Source organism: Oncorhynchus mykiss, chromosome 6 (genome assembly GCF_057628025.1).
Source record: "Oncorhynchus mykiss isolate SJ-2025 chromosome 6, ASM5762802v1, whole genome shotgun sequence".
Classification (NCBI taxonomy): domain Eukaryota; kingdom Metazoa; phylum Chordata; class Actinopteri; order Salmoniformes; family Salmonidae; genus Oncorhynchus; species Oncorhynchus mykiss.
This window is the reverse complement of record NC_143027.1, coordinates 43,268,882-43,294,422: the sequence shown is the minus strand read 5'-3', so window position 1 is coordinate 43,294,422 and position 25,541 is coordinate 43,268,882. Positions and strand designations below refer to the sequence as shown.

The following is a 25,541-nucleotide window of genomic DNA, read 5'->3' as shown; positions in this document are numbered from 1 at the left end:
TGTCCACAGAATATTTTGCCAGTAGCGCTGTGGAACATCCAGGTGCTCTTTTGCAAACTTTTTTGGACAGCAATGGCTTCTTCCATGGTGTCCTCCCACGAACACCATTCTTGTTTAGGGTTTTATGTATTGTAGACTTGTCATCAGAGATGTTAGCATCTTCCAGAGATTTCTGTAAGTCTTTAGCTGACACTCTAGGATTCTTCTTAACCTCATTGAGCATTCTGCGCTGTCTCTTGCAGTCATCTTTGCAGGACAGCCACTCCTAGGGAGAGTAGCAACAGTGATGACATTTCTCCATTTATAGATAATTTGATTTGCCGTGGACTGAATTTTAGAGATACTTTTGTAACCCTTTCCTGCTTTATGCAAGGCAACAATGCTTAATCTTAAGTCTTCTGAGATCTCTTTTGTCCGAGGCATGGTTCACATCAGGCAATGCTTCTTGTGAATTGCAAACTCATATTTTGTGAGTGTTTTTATGGGGCAGGGCAGCTCTAACCAAAATTTCCAATCTTGTCTCATTGATTCGACTCCAGGTTAGTTGACTCCTTCCTCCAATGAGCTTTTGGAGAAGTCATTAGACTAAGGGTTCACATACTTTTTCTAACCTGCACTGTGAATGTTTAAATGATGTATTCAATATAGACAAGAAAAATACAATCATTTGTGTGCTATTAGTTTAAGCAGACTGTGTTTGTCTGTTGTTGTGACTTAGATGAAGATCAGATCAAATTTTATGTCAAATTTATGCAGAAATCCAGGTAATTCCAAAGGGTTCGCATACTTTATCTTGCCACTGTATCTGACACGAATAACAAGTAATAGAATCAATCTCCTCAGTACCTATTAATGAATGAAGTTGATACCGGCCAGAATAATTATCCTATGCTCCATCATTTTGAACATGACAGGTAAGCTTGCATGCATGATACGATACAGGCTACGATTTTTTTAGATTTTACTGACTGTTTAATAGCCAGAATAGTGATGTTTCAATGTAAAGCTAATATTGCATTAGAGCTATTAATATATTTTTTTTAGGCTTGCTTTGTGATTAATTCATACAACGATCACAACCGAGCATATTACTAAATGACACCAATGTTCAAGATAACATGGTTGTATATTCATTGAAAACTAATATTGAAATGTGATATGATGTAATCTAAATAGATTAGGCCTAGGCTACTTCATCCTAAAGTAAGCTAAATGCATTGGCTATCAAACAAACACAGGCATGTGATAAAGGATAACATAATTATAATTATAACATAATTATATCAAACAGGAATATACGTTCAATGAAATGAATACAGTATTGCCATATTATTGATACCTCTCTCTCTCCTTGCCGGGGATTAGACAGATGAACTGTAGTCACCAGATGCCCAAGCCCCAAAAAGAAACGTGGAGACATCAACACTTGTAATTTTGAATAAAAGTTCAAATGTGTATTGGTTTTCCTGTGTCTGTGTATGAGTCCTTAAAACACCGTCCATTGTACAAAATAAGTCATTTCCAAGTGGGGGATATAAAGGAAATTAACCTCCAACATTCATAAATTGATCAGTACATGAGGGCAAATTTAGTCTTGACACCCATAGGTTTTTTTTATAGACAGGACAGGAGTTTACAGGTTTTTGTTCCAGACCTTGACTAAAACCATAATTCAACACATTTTTGTCTATACTGAAGACTTGCACAGAGTGCAATCCGCTGGGACAGAAATCACATCTGCATTTTAGAATGAACTTTACAATGTCCTGACAAATCTGCATTATAAAAAATAACACGGGTGAATCTATTTCTAATTTCAGTGCCGGTTCAAGTCGCTGAAGCCACAATTACCTTTATTAAATGTGCAATCGTTTGGTTCACAGTTTTGTATATTTTTAGGCTTGGTATAGTTGTTTACAGTAAGACTAGAATAACTTAGCCTCTAATTTTAACTAGTAACACCAACCCCAATGGTGCAACACAATAGGGGATGAGAAAGTGGCAAGAGAAAGTTAGCTAACGTTAACTAGGTAAACAGACACTGCATGCAGGTAGCTAGCTAGACTCATCACCAGAATTCACAAATAACTTGGCTGGCTAAACAGAACACAGTTGGTTGTATTTCCTACGTTTTTTTAATCAAATGTCGTTAAAATGTCTTACTTCTAAACGAGACGAGTTATTTAACCTTTATTTAACTAGGCAAGCCAGGCAAGAACAAATTCTTATTTGACAATGATGGCCTACTCTGGCAAAACCCTGATGACGCTGGGCCAATTGTGCGCCGCCTTGCGGGACACCCAATCATGGCCGGATGTGATGCAGCCTGGATTTGAACCAGGGACTGACATGCAGTGCAAGAGGCGCCACTCGATGCAGTGCCTTAGACCGCTGCACCACTCGCCAATGCAATGGAGTAAAATGTGATTACAGTTACTCAACAGTTGAAGGAAAAATTCATATGACAATCATTTGTTGAACATTTTAACATAATTTGGTGAATAAATAAACGTTATACCTACATTTCGCAAAGTTATTACTTATTCTACAGGAATATGTTATCCCAAGGGGGACTTCTGTCCGATGTTAATTATGATTATTATTATATATTTTTCACTGCACCGCTAAGTGTTGTGGGATAGCTTTCCCAACTAAGGATACATGGGATTGGGACATGCCAATTTTGACGTCCTACCTAGAAATCCTGCCTCAAAAGGAAGCATCCTTATTATTGCCAGCTAATGTCTCGTTAAACCATCAATACGCGCTAAATTCACCCGCACAGCTGATCTCAAGTGCAACCATTATTGGTCACCTCATTATCGCTCCCTAAAAGATGATGACGGTGTCCTGCTTGCAAGTCTTTCAAGATATGTTCGCCCTCTGGTTTGTATTGTCATCTCAACTTATGTCATAGCCTAATGGAGACCAATATCTATCTTGTGTTACTAAGATATATAAAAGGATGGTTGATATGTATGGCTGCATTTCAGATAAATGTTTGTACATTTGAATGTTGCAGTAATAGGACCAAGACCTAGTATTTGAGCGAGCGAGAGAGAACATTATTTTGATAGCAAGCCTGGATCTCAATGACTTGACTGCCCTCACATGGAGAGAAAGAGAACGGCTCATTTTCAGCCACTCACAAATCTGAATTTCCTGATGGATCATGCAAATTCTCAGCAAAAAAAAGAGTGATCAAGTTAAGATCCGACATCTGTATAGGACTAGTCAACAACATTATTTGGATATGAGTTAACAGAATAAGAATAGAATAAAAGTGAGATTTTCACTGGGAAGTTAGTTTAAGGCATCGCGTCAAGATCTGCCCATCTGCGAAATGCGCTCGAAATAACAACAACCTCGATCATGCCCACAATTTGTGTTTACACTGACTCCTAGTGACAGTGTGCAAAGAACTGGGATCAATAAGAAGGTAATGTGCAAAATGCAGACATAAGAGATTGCTGCGAAATACACAAAGTGTGGTAGAGACAAAAACATACACACAGGAGAGAGTAGGTAGGTTTTCCATGCAATTTGTTTTGATTTTTGTATACTTGTGGTAACTCACCTATGAGTAGTTCATAAACACTAGGTAGTTTATTAATGTGAGAAAGCACCATTATTAGTATAATGCTAGCTGTGTACCATAACAACTATGTACTGTAGCTAGGCCAAGCAATAGGCCTAAACCCTAAATGATAGAAATCATGATAATAATGATAGCAGACATATCGGAGGAAGGATTCTATACCGTCTCTGATTATAGCTAGCTAGTAGGCTAATTGTTGTGTATTTGCTAAATTGTCATACATTATTTTTCTCCACCACAGATTTCCATAAGGTCTTAGAGTCTAGAAAGAAACAGACGAAGACAGATCGTTGTCGATTTCCTAGCCTAGACATGTGCTAGCCTAGACATGTGCACTATCGTCTAGGATCAATGGTTCTTCACAGGTCACAAAAGGGTTCTTTACTCTTTTAAAGATAATTGAAATGTAGGGGAGGCGGCTTATTCAAATATTTGAGGGTGTGGTTTGGACACAGCTCGTTTTGTTCTTTATAGAAGCATTCTGCATAAAGGTTATGTAAAATAACCATAAAAAAAGGGTTCAATATAGCCCCAAAAAGGGTTGTAAACAAAGCGGAACCGTTTTTGAATATGTAACCTGTTATATAAAAGTGATAATGCCCTCGAAGCCGGTGTATGGAGGATATTTTGGCACGGTTTGCCGGCCCTTGACGGACAAAATATCCAAAATATCCTGGTTTCTCTGGCATTATCACTGAAGTACCCCTCAAGATACACAGGATTTAGCTCGTTAAAATTAAGTGTAACAACTAGTAATTACATTTCACTTATGCAGATAGTACTCTATGGTGTACTAGTGGGTTTATCTTCCCACTTGGATGGGTTAGGTAAAGGAGACTCAGGTTGTCATAATGGGAAACATAAACATGAATTATAAGTCATTTTTAATTGTACAATCTGGGATGACACCCGTATGGTAGCCCCCAGTCAGAGAGGTTGACGTATATCTGATCTGTTTTTGTAAACTCAACCAAGTTAACCCAGATGATACACTTTTGGGGTTAACTTCCTAGCAACAATGTGGAGATTTTAAAGAGTGTACATTTACGGGTTGGTAATTATAGCCTAGGGAGCCTTCAACCTTTCTAATCTTGGACACCCAGTGCAACTGTCCACAAGAGATTACAAGTTGTTACTAAATCGGATGCTGTCGAGAAGAAACAAAACACTAAATTGGTGAATTTAGTGGAAACTTGCCCACATGTAAAAAGCATGGTAACACGCATTTGTTGTACACCTCTGTAATTACAGACTGTAACAATCACAAGTTACATGCTGTTTTTATAGTGTAACTATGAATTATTACGATTAACTCCAATACTTGTTACAGTGTAATTACACATGTTATTACATTGTAATAATGACCCCTTAAAATGTAGTGTTACCAGGTACTCTATGTCTCTAAGCATGTCAATGAATGAGCAAACGTATGAATGTGCAATGAACACACCAGGTTATAGTTCACACTTTCTCCAGATATCACAGAGTCCACAGAAAGCCAAGTTAACAAACACAGACCATTTCGAGTCCCACCGTACCTTCTCTACCATGCAATCTATTTTCCGAGCTGGTCATGGGTGCACCTCAGCCACGCTCAAGGTCCTAACTGATATCATAACCACCATAGATAAAAGACAGTACTGTACAACCGTTTTCATCGACCTGGCCAAGGCTTTCGACTCTGTCAATCACAGCATTCTTATCGGCAGACTCAATAGCCTTGGTTTCTCAAATGATTGCCTCGTTCACCAACTACTTCTCAGATAGAGTTCAGTGTGTCAAGTCTTATCGGCAGACTCAATAGCCTTGGTTCCTCTGGCAGTCTCTATTGGGATGCCACAGGGTTCAATTCTCGGGCCGACTCTTTTCTCTGTATATATCAATGATGTCACTTTTGCTGCTGGTGATTCTCTGATCCACCTCTACGCAGACGACACCATTTTGTATATATCTGGCCCTTCCTTGGACACTGTGTTAACAAACCTCCAAACGAGCTTCAATGCCATTCAACACTCTTTCCGTGGCCTCCAACTGCTCTTAAATGCTAGTAAAACTAAATGCATGCTCTTCAACTGATTGCTGCCCGGACCTGGCCATCCACCTAGCATCACTACTCTGGACAACAGAGTAGCATCACCACTATGTGGACAACTACAAATACCTAGGTGTCGGGTTAGACTTTAAACTCTCCTTCCAGACTCACATTAAGCATCTCCAATCCAAAATTAAATCTAGAATCGGCTTCCAATTCGCAACAAAGACTCCTTCACTCATGCTGCCTAACATACCCTCGTAAAACTGACTATGCTACTGATCCCCGACTTTGACGATGTCATTTACAAAATAGCCTCCAACACTCTACTCAGCAAATTGGATGTAGTCTATCACAGTGCCATTCATTTTGTCACCAAAGCCTCATATACTACCCACCACTGTGACCTGTATGCTCTCGTGGGCTGGCCCTCGCTACATATTTGTTGCCAAACCCACTGGCTCCACGTCATCTATAAGTCTTTGCTAGGTAAAGCCCCGCCTTATCTCAGCTTACTGGTCTCCATAGCAACACCCACCCGTAGCAAACGCTCCAGCAGGTATATTTCACTGGTCATCCCCAAAGCCAATACCTCGTTTGGCCGCCTTTCCTTCCAGTTCTCTGCTGCCAATGACTGGAATAAATTGCAAAAATAACTTAAGCTGGAGACTTATAGCTCCCTCACTAACTTTAAACATCAGCTGTCAGAGCAGCTCACTGATCACTGTACCTGTACATAGCCAATCTGTAAATAGCACACCCACCTACGGCATCCCCATATTATTACTTACCCTCTTGCACCCCAGTATCTCTACTTGCACATTCATCATCTACACATCTATCACTCCAGTGTTAATGCTAAATTGTAATTATTTCACCACTATGGCCTATTTATTGCCTTACCTCCCTAACCTCACAACATTTGCACACACTGTACATCAATTTTTCTATTGTGTTTTATACTGTACGTTTGTTTATCCCATGTGTAACTCTGTGTTGTTGTTTTTGTCGCACTGCTTTGCTTAATCCTGGCCAGGTCGCAGTTGTAAATGAGAACTTGTTCTCAACTGGCCTACCTGGTTAAATAAAGGTGAAATAAAAAAAACTCTTTTTTTTAAGTCCAGAGCTCCTTCATGGTGTGGAGGGCTGTGGTATAAATGATCAAAGACCGAACAGTGAATTGGCTTGTGGCATATAACTATGTAGCTAACGGTAACACTTAATAACTAACTATGTAACAAAGTCTCAGACTGGAATCATTATCCGCTCAGGACTCAGGAGTAGAAAATCTTCAGGTCTTACTTCCAGAAAGAAACAAGTAAGATCAAATGCAGTGCGAGGTCTACATATTTTCAATTCATCAAGTGTGACTTATGTTTAGCATGTCTTTCCCCATACACATTTTGTGTGTGTGTGTGTGTGTGTGTGTGTGTGTGTGTGTGTGTGTGTGTGTGTGTGTGTGTGTGTGTGTGTGTGTGTGTGTGTGTGTGTGTGTGTGTGTGTGTGTGTGTGCGTGTGTGTGTTGAGTTAAGGACTGCCTGGAAGCAAACAGCCATGGTGTGCAGTTTCACTACTTCAGTGCACCCATGAAGTGATCAAGCACTCTTAACTGCTGTACTGAAATTATGCAAATCAGTCATTCAAATTCTGTAAATAGATAGTTTCTATTGTTTTTGCTAATCATTGAATCCAAACAAAGGTATTAAATCAAGTAGACCTATGACTGTATAAAAACAACAAGAGAAACCTTCAAAAAGACATGCTGAACCTAAAATAGCATTTGTTTTCTCTTTGATTGAGCCTGCCTGAAGTGCCAGATGGGCAGTCATTTCACTTTTGGGACTATTCCAGTTGGTCCATTGTGCCAGGCAGACTCTACCAAGTGCAGCTTAAGTATTTGAAAGAAACAATATAGGCTGTTTTTTGAACCCAGGTCTGGAGTGATGGACAAGGGTGTTCAAGGGGACAGGGGGAGGAGACCTGTTGTTTCACTTACTGGGTTTCCGTCTGGTCCTGGTGGTCCCCGCTCGCCAAAGTCCCCGGGAAACCCCTGAGTAGACAAACACAGAGAGAGGAGAGAACAGACATGTTATCACTCTGTACAGCACAGAGCTGTTACACACCGTGGAAGACACATAGAAACACAACAGTCTGCAACGCAGCAGGCAACCAAATAGCAGTAATAGAAATAGAATGTACTAGACCATAATTGACATGGCCAACCATTACATACCATTATTTTCCCAAACCCAGAGTTGACCGTGAGAAAATGTTCTTGGAATATTAGGCTTATTAATCACATTGGTGTGGCTATTATCCACAAAGCTACAGTATTCCATAAAGTGCACTATAGTGTTTTATGTTCAACACGGAAGCAGATAAGAACACCGTGATGATGATCCTAAATATACTCATAGTGGGTGTTTGTTAATGTATGATTAACACATTTCCCACTGTTTTGTTACTGTACATATTGACAAAATACACTGAACAATAATATGAACACAGCATGTAAAGTGTTGGTCCCATGTTTCATGAGCTGAAATAAAAGACCCCGAAATTTCCATATGCACAAAAAGATAATTTCTCTCAAATTTTGTGCACAAATTTGTTTCCATTTCTGTGAGTGAGCATTTCTTCTTTCCCAAGAAAATCCATCCACCTGACAGGTGTGGCATATCAAGAAGCTGATTAAACAGCATGATAATTACACAGGTGCATCTTGTGCTGGGCACAATAAAAGGCCACTCTAAAAATGCAGTTTTGTCACACAACACAATGCCACAGATGTCTCAAGTTTTGAGGGAGCATGCAATTGTCCACCAGAGCTGTTGGCAGATAATTAAATGTTCATTTCTCTACCATAAGCCAACAGCCAATGTCATTTTAGAGAATTTGGCAGTACGTCCAACTGGCCTCACAACCTCAGACCACGTGTATGGCGTTGTGTGGGCAAGTGGTTTGCTGATGTTGACTTTGTGAACAGAGTGCCCCATGGTTGCAGTGGAGTTACTGGCAGGCATAAGCTATGGACACTAACACAATTGCATTTTATCAATGGCAATTTGAATGCACAGAGATATCGTGATGAGATCCTGAGGCCCATTGTCTTGCCTTTCATCCGCCGCAATCACCTCATGTTTCAGCATGATAATGCACAGTCCCATGTCTCAAGGATCTGTACACAATTCCTGGAAGCTGAAAATGTCCCAGCACTTCCATGGCCTGCATACTCACCAGACATGTCACCCATTGAGTATGTTTGGGATGCTCTGGATCGACGTGTACGACAGCGTGTTCCAGTTCCCGCCAATATCTAGCAACTTTGAAGAGGAGTGGGACAACATTCCACAGGCCAAAATCAACAGCCTGATCAACTCTATGTGAATGAGATGTGTTGTGCTGCATGAGGAAAATTATGATCACATCAGACACTGACTGGTTTTCTGATCCACACCACTACCTTATTTTTAAGGTATTTGTGACCAACAGATGCATATCTGTATTCCCAGTCATGTGAAATCCATAGATTAGGGCCTAATTCACATATTTCAATTGACATAGTTCCTTATACGAACTGTAGCTCAGTAAAATCTTTAAAATGGTTGCTTGTTGCATTTATATTTTTGTTCAGTATACATTTACATTCTCAAAACACAAAGTCAGCACTCCGTTAACAAACTCCATCCCCTTCATAGAGGTTCGCAGAATAAAACCACAAGCAAGCAACAATTCAAGCTGCACCCTGCAAACAAGCTCCTTGGTCTCTTCATTCCTAGTAGACTGCGTGCGGTGGCATGAAATTCCATGGCTGAGTGTTTGGGAGGGCTCCATGCTGCGCTGAGCCTCGCTGACAGGAGCCCTAACCAGCCTGGGGGCTGACTGGCCTGGCTCTGGATCTGCTGACTGGGCTCTTCCCTTTCCTCCTCCTGGCTCCAACTGTTCCATTATAGAATCAGAGAACAAGAGGTGTGATGCTCCAATAGGTTAGACTAAGGCTCTGGAAGGCTGAGGGTTCTGCTAGGCCACACGCTCAACGTGTGCCGCTTGTCCCGTTGCCAAGGTCAACAACAACCTGCTACTGCTTCAGCTTCAGTGTTCACCTTTCTCCACCACAAGAGACAAGCGCTGTAGTTAGAGTATATACTGTCTGCATGATGAATGGCACTATTAGTAGAGGTCTTCTAGCCCCACAGAGTGGGATGGAAAATGTAACATTAGATGAAGCTATGGAGATCTTACAGGCAGTTCTATTGCATGAGATATTATTCAGATGTATGGTCTAAATGTTTCTGTGGCAGGCAATCTTGAGTAAAGCATTAGTCAAAGATCTGGGGGAAAGTAATAAGCTTGTAATTGCTGCAATGTGATGCCATCGAAAATGTGGAAAACAGCACTTCTCTCCAAAACTCCAATAGTACACTCTATCAAGAGCTTAAAAGGGTTCTTTAGCTTTCCCCATCGGACAACCCTTTAAAGAACCATTTTTTTGGTACCAGGTAGAAGGGTTCTATGTAAAATACTTTCCACAGAGGGTTCTCCCTGTAACCAAAAAGGAACTAAAAAGCGTTTTCTTATGGAGACAGCCAAAGAATCGTTTGGAACTCTTTTTTCTACGAGCGTACTAGTTTAAACAAAAACATATGACTCCTCCTCAGCTCTTGCATTGTTTTTAACTCAAAGATGTTACTTAAAAGATTGTAGGCAGTATGACCTCTGCTGCAAGGTAATGCATCTGATTCCACATTTGATTAACTGTCATATGCAAGTGCCACTGAACTTCCGCTAGTTACTGTGAAAAGATGTTCAGAGGACTGAATGTAAAAGAGGCAAAACTAGCTAATGAAGATGAGAAGCAGAAAGAGAAAGGCTGGTATGGCACCACAGAGACAAACACACAGAGATGCCATCATCAAATGCTGAAGCAGCACTCTCCTCAACATCTATTGCTGTTCTCTGCCAGCTTTAATTCTTGTTCAATGACCATCATCAGTTTAATAAACCACTTCATCATGTACCATTGTAAAGCTATGCTTGGAAAAATATCTTTATTATATAAGTCATTAGGAACATCAGGATTTTCCATGTAAGCACAACTCAATATGTTTATGTGAGAATTGAAAATTCCCATGCAGGCGCCAATGAATATACTTCCCTGGTCTGTGGCTAGCTGCTCTGGAATTCCAAAACCAAAAGTTCCTTCACCACATTGCTCCAATGTAATGGACTTCGTAATAGTCTTTAGATGAACAAAATACAAAACACAGATATGCTCTGTGAACTACCCTTTGAATGAATGCCATTCAGATCTCAATGTTATCAATGTTCAACATTAAATGATTAAATAAATAAGTAGAACTTGGTGTTAATCATATGTAATTACATACACTGAACAAAAATATAAACGCAACATGCAACAATTTCAAAGATTTTACTGAGTTTACAGTTCATATAAGGAATTCAGTCAATTTAAATAAATTCGTTAGGCCCTAAATTATACATTTCACATGACTGGGAACACATACCTTTAAAAAAAGTAGGGGCATGGATCAGAAAACCAGTCAGTATCTAATGTGACCACCATTTGCCTCATGAAGTGTGACACATTTCCTTCGCATAGAGTTGATCAGGCTGTCGATTGTGGCCTGTGGAATGTTGTCCCACTCCTCTTCAAAGGCTGTGCGAAGTTGCTGGATCTTGGCAGGAACTGGAACACACTGTCGTACACGTCAATCCAGAGCATCCCAAACATGCTCAATGGTAACATGTCAGGTGAGTATGCAGGCCATGGAAGAACTGGGACATTTTCAGCTTCCAGGAATTGTGTACAGACGCTTGAGACCTGGGGCAGTGTATTATCATGCTGAAACATGAGGTGATGGTGACGGATGAATGTCATGACAATGGGCCTCAGGATATCATCAAGGTATCTCTGTGCATTCACATTTTCAGCAATAAAATGCAATTGTGTTTGTTGTCTGTAGCTTATGCCTGCCCATACCATAACCCCATCATGGGTCACTCTGTCCACAACGTTGACATCAGCAAACCGCTTGCCCACTTGGCACCATGCACGATGTCTGCCTTCTGCACGGTACAGTTGAAACCGGGATTTATCCGGGAAGGGTACACTTCTCCAGCCTGCCAGTGGCTTTTGAAGGTTTGCATTTGCCCACTGAAGTCTGTTACGATGTCAAACTGAAGTCAGGTCAAGACTGGTGAGGTCAACGAGCAAGCAGATGCCATTTATGAGACAATTTCTGCAGAAATTCTTTGGTTGTGCAAACCCACAGTTTCATCAGCTGTCCGGATGGCTGGTCTCAGATGATCCCGCAGGTGAAGAAGCCAGATGTGGAGGTACTGGGCTGATGTGGCTACACATGGTCTGCGGTTGTGAGGCCGGTTGGACGTACTGCCAAATTCTCTAAAACAATGTTCGGAGGCGGCTTAGTGTAGAGAAATTAACATTAAACATTCAACATTCATCTCTAGTGGATATTCCTGCAGTCAGCATGCCAATTGTACACTCCCTCAAAACATCTGAGGCATTGTGTTGCGTGACAAAACTGCACATTTTAGAGTGACCTTTTATTGTCCCCAGCACAAGGTACACATGTGTAATGATCATGCTGTTTAATCAGCTTCTTGATATGCTACACCTGTCAGGTGGATGGATTATCTTGGCAAAGGAGAAATGTTCACTAACAGGGATGTAAACAAATTTGTGCACAAAATCTGAGAGAAATAGGCTTTTTGTGCGTAGAGAAAATTTGTGGGATCTTTTATTTCAGCTCATTAAATTAGGGTCCAACACTTTACATGTTGCGTTTATATTTGTGTTCAGTGTATAATCACTGGGATATTTGGCAATAGTGTCAATTGGTGCCATAGCTGTACTCCTTCCAACTCTCATCCTATATTTTCTAATTATATACTGAATAGACTATGGAAATATACAGACTTATGACTCAAGGGGTAGCCAGCCATCTCCAGAGTGAAAAGACAAATCTTCCCCTCTGGTTGTGTGAAGGTTACCACAACATAAATCACAGATGTATGGCTAAAGTCAAGGGGGCTCCATACACACTCAAGACTTCCTGTGAATAATAGACATGCCATGCCCACTAAACTACCCTAGACCTACAACTTCTAGGTATCAGAGAATGGAAAAAAATAACAGTTGATTTCAAAGTATTGGAATTGTTATAAAAAGGTATTTTGAGAGAAAACTTTACCGGCCTACCCATCTTGCCCTTCTTGCCACGATCACCAGGAATACCCTAAGGAGGTAGAGACAAATAGGGATGAAAGAAGGAAGGAAGGAAGATGAGGAAAGGTAGAAGAGAAGAAAGACCAAGAAGAGGAGACAAAATGTAAATAATATTTCATATTTATTTTACAAGTAGATTGGGAATGGTTCTTAAACATAGCCCACTAAAACCAATACAAATATCAAACACGTAGAGACTCTCTCTACTATACAATTTTGCACCACTGGACTGAGTCCTTCTGGGAATATGAGTCTATGAGTTCTGGTCAGGCTAATCCAAAGCAGCTCTTGCTCCAGCTCCTTAGTATTAGCTCCTGACTATTATCCCAAACAGTAGGGATGGCTGGAATTCCACCAGAGCTTGATCCTGTGCAAATATTTTGAGAAGGGCCTAGGGCTACTCCAGTCATCTCTTGGTGGTTTGGTGGAGCGTGCTTAGTGGTAGCATTTCCTCCAGTGTAAGCACCTTCACTTCACAAACGTTTAAACTCACTAAGAGTCACACCTGACAATCTTGACTGACAACTAATGCCCATAGGAGGGTTTTCAGCTATTGTGCATTTCCCCTCATAGGACTAAGACAGGTACAGTAGGGTGTTATTTGCATTGCTAATGCATGAAGTAGTAGTAGTAGTAGTAGTAGTTACAAGAGGTAGAAATCATACCTTTCTTGGAATGTAATGCTTTTAGTGTCTTTGTCATATTCCTATTTTGAGTACTGTATTAAGAGTTATTCTGGACTACTTACTCTCTCACCATCAGGTCCAGGAAGGCCAAAAAGCCCCGCGATTCCTATGAAACCCTGCAAAGAGAGTTGTGGAATTGAAGGGAAGGGAAAGGGGGAGGGGTGAAAAGAGGGTCGAGTTAGAGCATAGGAAAGAAGTGAAGAAAGGGATAGGATGAATGGATTGAAAGGGATTAGGGATGAGGAACAAAGAAAATACACATTAGAATGAAGTGCTATACATCTCTTCTTTGGTATCATCCCATCAGTGTTACTTTAGTCATTTTTGGGAGTTTCTTTTGGCTCCAGGCAGGTGGCTCTTCATGAAGAACCAAGCCTTGAGGCAAGTGTATATGCCCATGGACTGCATGGTGCTGCCTTCCACGATGTAGTCCAAGGGCACATACCCTCACGTCAGGGATCTCTGATGAGTCCGGGCCAAGGGGGCTGCTCAGGGATGGAGGGTGAGAGAGATGGAGGGAGGAGAGGTAGGAGAGAGGGGAGAGCAGGGGGAGTCACAGGGGAACTGAAGAACAATGAGTGATACAAATGTTAAAGGGAAAAATACATGAACTGGACCATGTTGTGATTCAGATTGGCTATACAAGCAACAACAACAAAATCAGCAACAATACTTTACATTCAGGCAACAAGTGATTCAAGACAGTATTAAACAGAAAGCATTTCCTTGCTAATTGCTTGTACAGTACTTGAAATGTCTTGTTGTACCAACATCAACACAACATCATCACAGAAAACTCAATTGTAATCATACCCAGCTAGCACATTTGGTTCCTTGGAAGTGGGAACATATGTTTTTGGTTTCACATTGGTTGTGGGAATGAAGCCATTTTCTGACCGGGAAACTGAACGTTTTTAAAACAGAAGTGAAAGAAGGCGAGAACAGAATTGAACATTTTGACTGTTCTGGAATAAATGAAAAAGTTAAGTTACATGGAGGTTCTGAGAACATTTTACTCTGGGATGTTTTATTAACACTCTGAGAAGGGAAGTTATATGTTATTTTTAGTTTTTTTTAATAACTTCCTCAATGTTTCATTAAGACTTTTAATAACCCTACTAGCTTGTTTTGGGTTAACTTTTTGGAAGCACAGATGGATGTTAATTTCCTTAGGCATTAGTCATGTGAACAATTTTTTTTATTTATTGTGACACAGCATCAGTGAGATTTGAACACATCTGTTCTCTTTCCATGGAATTAATCCACTGCGCCACCAGGAGAGCGCTAGCATGCCATATTTATTTTATGCATTCAAAGCTGTTAATTTGAGTACATTTTTGGTATTTTACCCCCTTTTTCGTGATATCCAATTACAATCTCATCTCATCACTGCAACTCCCCAACGGGTTCGGGAGAGGCGAAGGTCGAATCATGCATCCTCTGAAACATGACCCGCAAAACTGTGCTTCTTAACACCCGCCCGCTTAACCCGGAAGCCAGCTGCACCAATGTGACGAAGGAAACACCATTCGCTAGTTCTGTCATTGTACTAAAATTCCCACAGAAAAATGTTGTTTCTTAAAATTCTCTGAACAATTTAAGAACATTACTTTAATCAGACTCATGAGGAAACCCGTAGGAAACATTATGCTGAAGTACTGAAATGCCCACAGAAGAACGTTGTTTCTTAACACTGAACTATTAGTGAGAATTCCCAATGACAAACTAGTTGGAAAACATTCCTAGAACATTACCAACATTGAAATGAAATGTAACCATGTTTGAACTTTTAGGAAACGTTTTGTTAAAGTAATGAAATAACAAGAAAATAACGTTTTTTTTTTGTCAAGTTCCTTAAATGTGTTAATAATGTTCCAAAGCCAAGCAACTATCCTTCACCATGTCCAGAAAGTTCTGGGAAGATTGTATGCAAAATAACCATAGGACAACTGCGCTCTTGCCATGCTCTAAGAACGTTATGTGCTAACTGGGTGGTGAGTTAACAGGGCTGTCTTGGACAAATGACATTTATATAATGTCTATTTTTATGTGACCACTCTGGTTCTATTGATTCATATAACATGCTTTTCACAGTTCATTTAACACAGCAATTGGCAAGAGACATTTGGAACAAAGTCATCTTCAGAGTGGTGTGTACTTTACTGTAAAAACAGAGGAATTGACTGTACGGTGTTTATCTTTGTCTGTATACACCTTACTGTCAATCTGACCTGGGTTCAAATAGTATTTGTTTTCGTTCAAATACTTTGAGCATTTGATAATATATGCCATTTAGCACAGACACTTTTATCCAAAGCCACTTACAGTCATGTGTGCAAACATTTTACATATGGGTGACACCAGCGGGAATCGAACCCATGACCCAGCCTGTCTAGGGTATCAGATGGATGGGTTCTGCACTTTTGGGACTCAATGAAGTGTAGCTAAATTATTTATAAGAAAACAATGAATGCTTAAACCCAGGCCTGCTGTCAATCTGTTACATGTATATGTTGAGCATGCAGGCACTTTGGCTGACAGTGATGCTCTTTGGCCATTGAGAGAAGTCAACATCTTCTAGTGATGACTGTATAGGCAGTGTATTTATACTGTAAGTAAACAGAACATGATAAAAAATCTAAACAAACAGGGCTCTTTTAAGTAAGTAGGTTCATCCTGTATATATCATTCCATGATTACAAAGAGATAACATATCAGATGGATTGCACTAAAACACTTAAACAGAACAAACAGCGCACAAGACATATCTTGAAAAAAGGACGAACCATTTACAGTACAGTACAGAGGTGTTACTTTGTTCATGATCATTTGTCGACCACTCACCCGGACTCCTTTAGGCCCCATAATTCCAACAGGTCCAGGTAAACCCTACAGAAAAAAAAGGCATAAAAATGACATTAGCAATGCATTTAGATAATGCGTTCCCCAATGCATACAACACTTTAAATGTACAGATGAAAGTGTAAGTGGATTGGACTTTGTGATGAGTGCTTTCACCATAATAACTGATTGACAACAATTGGTGTTGGCTAAATAATTCCAAGATGTATTTACCAGCATGCAGATCAGTGGAGTGATAGTCTCCATTATGTAATCTCGATGTAATCTCGAAGATGAGCAGACCTTAATGAACATGGACTCTATTTAGACTGTCTCAAGTGATTCACAGTCTACAGATGGAAAGGGGGTGCTAAAACCTAATCCATCAGTTTGGCGTGTGTATCTAGCTAGGGAGTTACAACAGTGTGTGCGAGTGTGTGAGTGCCCGCCCATGTGTGTGAAGTGTGTGTCTATCTGGGGAGTTACAACAGTGACAGAGTTAGAGCACCAAAGGAACAAAGACCCAGGCCTGAACTCTAAGCTATTATAAACATTCTGAACAAGCCAAGCTGAGAGCTATTTCCCAGCTGCGCGTTTTTGTCGGCGGCTTTACAAATGTGCGTTCTGGAGAGTAGGGAGGAAGCATGTTTTACAGTGCAGAGAAACCCACATACTACTCAGCAATGAGGGACTTTATCAAATGTTTTCAAATGACTTTCTCAAAAGAGGCAGCGCTGAATGAAACTCACAGTGTCAGCTCCTAAAGACTGATGAAAAAGTTTTTGCATTGAGGGAGCAGCTTACATTAATCACAGTTTAATTTGCAGTTACATTACTTTTTCAGTAAAGGCATTGCTTACTAAGTAAAAGCCTTTGGCACTTTATTTTAGTCCAGGGGCACCAATAAGCAACCAAAAATGTGCAACCCTAATCCGCACACAGGTGCTCGACAGTCTTACACTTGTGTGTCACTCTTTCAAAGACTCTCTTTATTTCAATCACCTATAAAAGTCTCAACAGGTTGTACTGTTTCCATTCCCAATCCCAATACCAGTGCCACTCTCTAACCACTCAATGAAATGGGCTGAGTGTGTTTGGTGTGTGTAGCCCTGCTTTTAGCCTTTCTGTAAAAGTACTGTATGGTGTGTGTGGACCCTAAACCAACACTGCAACACTAGATTTACTGCACCTGCCTGCCAGGATAACCTTTGGCCCCTGGGCTTCCGTGTGCTCCTTGCTCACCCTGCAGAAAGAGAGAAAATAAGGAGTGAGTGAGACAGAAGACAAGGAGTGAGACAAATAGCTGTTTCATGCCACAATAACTGTCATTCCAAATTCCAGCTTCCCTGGCTTTGAATTGAATCTGTGTAGTATAGGAAGAGAATAACGGAGAAAGAGGAATTAGGCACTTGATAAAGAGCCTTTGTGTGGTCAGCAGTGCGTTTGGAAGGCAGCAGAACCATTGCTGATATTGGCTATATCTACAGTATAGGCAAAAAAATGCCAAAAAATATCATCAATAGAAATAGAATGGGCGTCCCCACTCAAGTCAATGATACCATAATGAGTGGAATGGCGGCCAGTGCAAGTGTACACATAGGAGCAAAGCAGGAATTAAAATCAGGAAGTAAAAGCAGGAAGAGTTTCCATCAATATGTGCTCTGATTTCTTAATTCAACTCAATTCGACATAACAAAAAATACATTCCATTGCATGAGCCACATCAGTTAACATCATTTGAATGAACATTCTACATTACCATGGGCATTATTGCATCACAATACCAGGCAGCCATTGCAAGTGTACCCATTAGTTTACCAGTCAACTTGCCAGGGTTAGAGGTTCCAAGCCTGTTCTATTGATCTATGCGTATGTTCGCAATTTCGCTCCGAGTGTGCTCTGGGAGTTTGTAAATTCAGAGCGTTTCAATCTGGCCGAGGAGTAGGTTTGATCTGAGCATTCTGACCTCACAATGGCAGTCAAGCACCCAAGCTAACTGGCTAAAGTTGGCTAGCTTGCTAGCTACCTCCAGACACAAATGAGAGAACACCTCACTCTGACCATTTTACTCCTTCTAGTAGAGCTGGTTAGGCTGCTTTTATGTTATCTAGAGCAGTTGGTGACTGTAGCTGTGCTATTGGCCCAAATCTCTTTTTATATATATATATATTTATTTATTTTCTGTTGATATATGTTTATATATATATATATATATATATATATTTACCCCCTTTTCTCCCCAATTGGTAGTTACAGTCTTGTCCCATCGCTGCAACACCCATACGGACTCGGGAGAGGCGAAGGTCGAGAGCCGTGTGTCCTCCGAAACACAACCCAGCCAAGCCACACTGCTTCTTGACACAATGCCCGCTTAACCCGGTAGCCAGCCGCACCAATGTGTCAGAGAAAACTCTTACACCTGGAAACCGCGTCAGCGTGCATTGCGCCCAGCCCGCCACAGGAGTCAATAGTGCGTGATGGGACAACAACATCCCTGCCGGCCAAACCCTCCCCTAACCCGGATGACGAAGGGCTAATTGTGCACCACCCCATGGGGCGGAATTGCCTAGGCAACTGAAGACAAAGATTCATCACGTTGTTAAGAGTCCATGTTACAGTATATCCTGTATTTTAACGGTTATGACGGTTATTTTATTTTCATGACGGTACATAACTGTCGGTTACACTGCAATTCGGTAATTGTGCCAGCCCTAAGAACTCTGGGCCAAAGTGAAAACCTTTAAAGGGATACTTTAGGATTTTGGCAATTTGGCAAATAACTTTTATCTATATCCTCAAAGTCAGATGAATTTTTGGATATCAGTTTTAAAATAGATAAAACAATGAGAGATATTTCACCAGATGTATAAATGTGAAGCATCCTCTTGGCATTTCCATTCACTACCAAATATGGTAGTGAGAGGAAGCTCGCTGGCCGGCAGTGAGAGAAAACGTAACAATATGGATTTTGGTCGCACATTCTGCACATTTTGCACATTTCCTCATTGATGAAACATTTGATCTCAATACAGTTTTCTGTTCCCAAAACTAGAATATGTTATGAACAGAGTGGACAAAGTTTTGTAGAGTACCCTTTGAAAAAGTTTTAAAAAGTCACATTATTTGGAAGGAGTGCAAAAGTGAATTGAGTTATTGCACACGCGCACTTCACAGACTAGGCGTGACCTAACGAAAATATGCAGATGAATGCTAGAATGCACCAATAGGATCTTGCAAGCTCGTGCTTGGCTCTGCCCACCTCCTTGCTTGTTCTGCCCACTATGACTAATTTGTTCCCATTGGAAACGTCAGGCTGTGATCTATTTGGCTTAGTTATAAAAATCTTTGGTTTTCTGTCTCTATGTCCAGTATAAAGGAAGTTAAAGGTAGTTGCAAGCAGATACCCATATATAGTTGAAGTCGGAAGTTTACATACACCTTAACCAAATACATTTAAACTCAGTTTTCACAATTCCTGACATTTAATCCTCGTAAACATTCCCTGTCTTAGGTCAGTTAGGATCACCACTTTATTTTAAGAATGTGAAATGTCAGAATAATAGTAGAGAGAGATTTATTTCAGCTTTTATTTCTTTCATCACATTCCCAGTGGGTCAGAAGTTAACATACACTCAATTAGTATTTGGTAGTATTGCCTTTAAATTGTTTAACTTGGGTCAAACGTTTCAGGTAGCCTTCCACAAGCTTCCCACAATAAGTTGGGTGAATTTTGGCCCATTCCTCCTGACAGAGCTGGTGTAACTGAGTCAGGTTTGTAGGCCTCCTTGCTCGTACACGCTTTTTCAGTTCTGCCCGCACATTTTCTATAGGATTGAGGTCAGGGCTTTGTGATGGCCACTCCAATACCTTGACTTTGTTGTCCTTAAGCCATTTTGCCACAACTTTGCTTGCAAGTATGCTTGGGGTCATTGTCCATTTGGAAGACCAATTTGCGATCAAGCTTTAGCTTTGTCTTGAGATGGTGCTTCAATATATCCACATAATTTTCCTCTTTCATGATGCCATCTATTTTGTGAAGTGCACCAGTCCCTCCTGCAGCAAAGCACTCCCACAACATGATGCTGCCACCCCTGTGCTTCACGGTTGGGATGGTGTTCTTCGGCTTGCAGGCCTCCACCTTTTTCCTCCAAACATAACGATGGTCATTATGGCCAAACAGTTCTATTTTTGTTTCATCAGACCAGAGGACATTTCTCCAAAAAGTACAATCTTTGTCCCCATGTGCAGTTCCAAACCGTAGTCTGGCTTTTTAATGGCGGTTTGGAGCAGTGGCTTCTTCCTTGCTGAGCGGCCTTTCAGGTTATGTCGATATAGCGATATAGGACTTGTTTTACTGTGGATATAGATACTTTTGTACCTGTTTCCTCCAGCATCTTCACAAGGTCCGTTGCTGTTGTTCTGGGATTGATTTGCACTTTTCGCACCAAAGTAATTTCATCTCTAGGAGACAGAACGCGTCTCCGTCCTGAGCGTTATGACGGCTGTGTGGTCCCACTGTGTTTATACTTGCATTCTATTGTTTGTACAGATGAACGTGGTACCTTCAGGCGTTTGGAAATTGCTCCCAAGGATGAACCAGACTTGTGGAGGTCTACAATTTATTTTCTGAGGTCTTGGCTGATATCTTTTGATTTTCCCATGATGTCAAGCAAAGAGGCACTGAGTCTGAAGGTAGGCCTTAATATACATCCACAGGTACATCGCCAATTGACTCAAATTATGTCTATCAGAAGCCTATCAGAAGCTTCTAAAGCCATGACATAATTTTCTGGAATTTTCCAAACTGTTTTAAGGCACAGTCAACTTAGTGTATGTAAACTCCAGACCCACTGGAATTGTGATACAGTGAATTCTAAGTGAAATAATCCGTCTGTAAACAATCGTTGGAAAAATTACTTGTTTCATGCACAAAGTAGATGTCCTAACTGACTTGCCAAAACTATAGTTTGTTAACAATACATTTGTGGGGTGGTTGAAAAACGAGTTTTAATGACTCCAACCTTAGTGTATGTAACCTTCCGACTTCAACTGTACCTGTTCTGACCAAAACAAATGTGAAAAAGTATTTCTCCACTAGTTGCACAATACATGACTGTCAAATACTATTAGTGTAAAATGTTGAAATATTGATATGTACATTTAGGCAATTCTTGAAGGTCTGTAACAGTTGCCATGATAGATAGCCATTGATATATTGCCCCATGTTGCTTTTGGAGAGACAGAAGATATATGTAGTTGCCAACTTAAGTGTATGTAAACTTCCGACTTCAACTGTACTTCCCAGCCATTGCATTAAGGCTGGTTTGCATTGGGTCGCCAAACTACCTGCAACTTCCTTCATACTGGACACAGAGACATAAAAATGGGCCTCATTGCCAAAATCCTGAAGTATCCCTTTAACTAGGCCAATGTTCTTCCCAATGTTCTTCCCTAACTAGGCCAATGTTCTTCCCAAATTGCACATTCTTCAGTACACTTAATACTATTTGTAGTTTTTTAAGGAATCTTGGGGAGTAGTGACCTTAGGGTGTCCAGACTAATTGGCCCACTTTAAGCTCTGCCAGAAACTAAATTTCTCTGGCCAAGATTCCTTAGGTACTAATGTGTTCATGTGTAACATCCTCCCTTCAGAAGAATTAGTTTCCTCTCTCTCTCTCTCTCTCTCTCTCTCTCTCTCTCTCTCTCTCTCTCTCTCTCTCTCTCTCCCTCCCTCCCTCCCTCCCTCCCTCCCTTTCTCTTTTCTTCTCTCTTTTCAGGAATTTATGTTTTGGTCTTCATGGAGCAATGTGTTCTGACAGCCGAGCCATAGCTTTAGCTTTGTTGGGTAAACAGATGGAGAGTCTTTTGTCTGATGTATTCCACTCTAACAGCAGTGGTTCAAACTTCAGACCCAGTCAGGTAGACAGACACATTAACACCAGCAGAGACGGAAAGACGGCAGCTGTTAGAATAACCACTGAAATATGTACAACCGCATGAGGATGTCATTCATTATGCTAAGTTTTATGTAACTGCATTGTTGAAGCTGCCCTATATGTTTATGTTTTGTTAAGTAGAAATGATTGATAAGATATGATCACTGAGGAAAGATAAATGTCATTCTCATACAATAGAAAAACAGAATACTCACAGAATCTCCTGGTTGACCGGGGGGACCAGGGTGGCCTTTCTGTCCCTGCAGAGGAAAAACATTAGACAACTTTGAATGGTTATTATTTTGATCACCTAACTTGCCATAATATGTACTGATAGGCTATGCTTCGTTTCAATTGCTGTATACTACCAAGATACAGACTCACATGTACTCAATCAGAGCCCTCTGGAAAAAGAGTATGGTAATATGAACCTGCCGGGTAGAGGATATGGAGTTTCTGATGATCACACTTCTTATGTAAGTCTACAACACACACACACACAGCACTGCAGGGTGCTGCAGGGTCATGCCCCTCCTCAGCATTACATCGTGGAAATTCCTCACCTCGTTAGCTTGTAAAGGAACTCATAAACTGTTTATTTAAGAAGCTATGGATTAAATAAACAAAAAAATCAACAACAACAAACAGCAGGCCATTAATCAGCCATAAGGTTGTGAAATTGTCTCAGTATACGCTACACAGGTACAATGCTTTTATGTGCAGCACACTACTAATTTCAAATATCCTTGAATTATGCATATTACATATTCTAATATATTATTAACATTGTTGATTACATTTAGTATTAAAGTGGTAGCTATTCCAACATCAGGATTTGCATAGGCTCTTGAGGAACTCAGACACTTCTGTAAGCTACAAAACTGTCGGTGTTCAACCTTAACATGTGATGACAATACAACATAACAAATGAACAGGACATTTACTCTCACGGGTGGCCAAAAATAAAAGCCATGCCCCTACCAAGACACGCCTCCAGCCTTCTGATCTGTCCCGCTGGGTCATATCTTAATAACCCAGCATCAACAACCCAACCTGGCTCTTTTTAAATAAAACAACCCAACTAAGTGACCCAATGCCTGCAACCCAGCAGTTGGTTCATCCAAACAACCAAGCAATTGTAAGAGTGTATGCTAGGTTGAAGATACTGTAGCTACAGTGCATTCGGAAAGTATTCATACCCCTTGACATTTTCCACATTTTGTTACATTACAGGCTTTATAAAAATGTTAAATCATTACAAATTAAAATCATTAATCTACACACAATACCCCATAATGACAAAGAAAAAACTGGTAATTGTTTTTTAGCAAATGTATTAAAAATAAAAAACTGAAAAAAGTTGTTTACAATATTATTCAGACCTTTTGCTAAGAGACTCGAAATTGAGCTCAGGTGCATTCTGTTTCCATTGATCATCATTGAGATGTTTCTACAACTTAATTGGAGTCCACCTGTGGTAAATTCAATTGATTGGGCATGATTTGGAAAGGCACACACCTGTCTATATAAAGTCCCACAGTTGACACTGCATGTCAGAGCAAAAACCAAGCCATGAGGTCAAAGGAATTGTCCGTAGACCTCAGATACATGATTGTGTCCAGGCACAGATCAGGGGAAGGGTACCAAAACATTTCTGCAGCATTGAAGGTCCCCAAGAACCCACTGGTCTCCCTCATTCTTAAATGGAAGAAGTTCGTAACCATCAATACTCTACCTAGAGCTGGCCGCCCGGCCAAGCTGAGAAGGGCCTTGGTCAAGGAAGTGACCAAGAACCTGATGGTCACTCTGACTGAGCTTCAGAGTTCCTTTGTGGAGATGGGAGAAACCTCCAGAAGGACATCCATCTCTGCAGCACTCCACCCATCAGGCTTTATTGTAGAGTGGCCAGTCGGAAGCCACTCCTCAGTAAAAGGCACATGACAGCCCGCTTGGAGTTTGCCAAAAGGCACCTAAAGACTCTCAGACCATGAGAAACAAGATGATCTGGTCTGATGAAACCAAGATTGAACTTTCTGGCCTGAACCCCAAGCGTCACGTCTGGAGGAAACCTGGAACCATCCCTACGGTGAAGCATAGTGGTGGCAGCATCAAGCTGTGGGGAAGTTTTTCAGGGACTGGGAGACTAGTCAGGATAGAGGGAAGGATGAATGGAGCAAAGTACAGAGAGATCCTTAATGAAAACCTGCTCCAGAGCACTCAGGACCTCAGACTGGGGTGAAGGTTCACCTTCCAACAGGACATCGGCCCTAAGCACACAGCCAAGACAACACAGGAGCGGCTTCGGGACAAGTCTTTTAATGTCCTTGAGTGGCCCAGCCAGAGCCCAGACTTGAACCAGGTCGAACAACTCTGGAGAGACCTGAAAATAGCTGTGCAGCGACGCTCCCCACCCAACCTGACAGAGGTTGAGAGGATCTGCAGAGAAGAATGGAAGAAACTCCCCAAATACAAGAAGACCTGAGGCTGTAATCGCTGCCAAAGGTGCTTCAAAAAAGTAGTGAGTAAAGGGTCTGAAATACTTATGTAAATGTGATATGATAGGTTTTTTTTCTTTATAAATTTGCAAAAATAAATAAAAACCTGTCTTTCTTTGTCATTATGGGGTATTGATGAGGCAAAAAAAACTGTTTAATCCATTTTAGAATAAGGCTGTAACGTAACAAAAATGTGGAAAAAGTCAAGTGGTCTGAATACTTTCCGAATGCACTGTAGCTTGCAACCTAAGCCAACACCTAATAATTATGCTCATAAACAAATTCCATTACCATCACAATAATCTTTTCGGAATTAAAACAGGCTAAAGTCATATAGTATAATTGGGAAAGGGGGATAATCGACATCCACATCTTCTGCGCCTGTGGAACAGTGAGTTAACTGCCTTGCTCAGGGGCAGAACGACAGATTATTAACTTGTCAGCTCGGGGACTCGATCTAAGCTCCTACCCGCCAGGCTACCTGCCGCTTGGCTTGACAGACAATGTTGTATTATTCAACATTGCTATTAAAATAGTACTCATATAGGAATGGGTAATTGTTTTCAAGTTGCTAGCTATCGCATAAAGCCATCGTCATATTTGCATCTTTTTCTGAGTCTGGCAGTGCAACAAATCCAACGGCAAAATAAATTCAAAGTGCTCCGCATGCGCCAGCAAAAAGG

General features: G+C 40.8%; 1 protein-coding gene across 5 annotated transcripts in view; it reads right to left on the bottom strand.

The window, feature by feature from the left end:
• Positions 1 to 25,541, bottom strand: part of col27a1b (collagen, type XXVII, alpha 1b) — a 141,049-nt gene that overhangs the window by 61,127 nt on the left and 54,381 nt on the right. For 4 of the 5 annotated variants that reach the window (XR_016496680.1, XR_016496681.1, XR_016496682.1 and 1 more), the window contains exons 8-13: positions 22,579 to 22,623; positions 17,617 to 17,670; positions 16,431 to 16,475; positions 13,649 to 13,702; positions 12,866 to 12,910; positions 7,627 to 7,680 (exon numbers count right to left, since the gene is read on the bottom strand). Coding sequence is in view for 2 of the 5 variants with exons in the window: in XM_021606572.3 (XP_021462247.3) it covers positions 7,627 to 7,680; positions 12,866 to 12,910; positions 13,649 to 13,702; positions 16,431 to 16,475; positions 17,617 to 17,670; positions 22,579 to 22,623 (297 nt within the window). In the remaining 3 variants the exon portion in view is untranslated. The remainder of the gene's footprint in view (positions 1 to 7,626; positions 7,681 to 12,865; positions 12,911 to 13,648; positions 13,703 to 16,430; positions 16,476 to 17,616; positions 17,671 to 22,578; positions 22,624 to 25,541) is intronic. The other variant, XM_090237968.1, reaches the window with a different exon arrangement.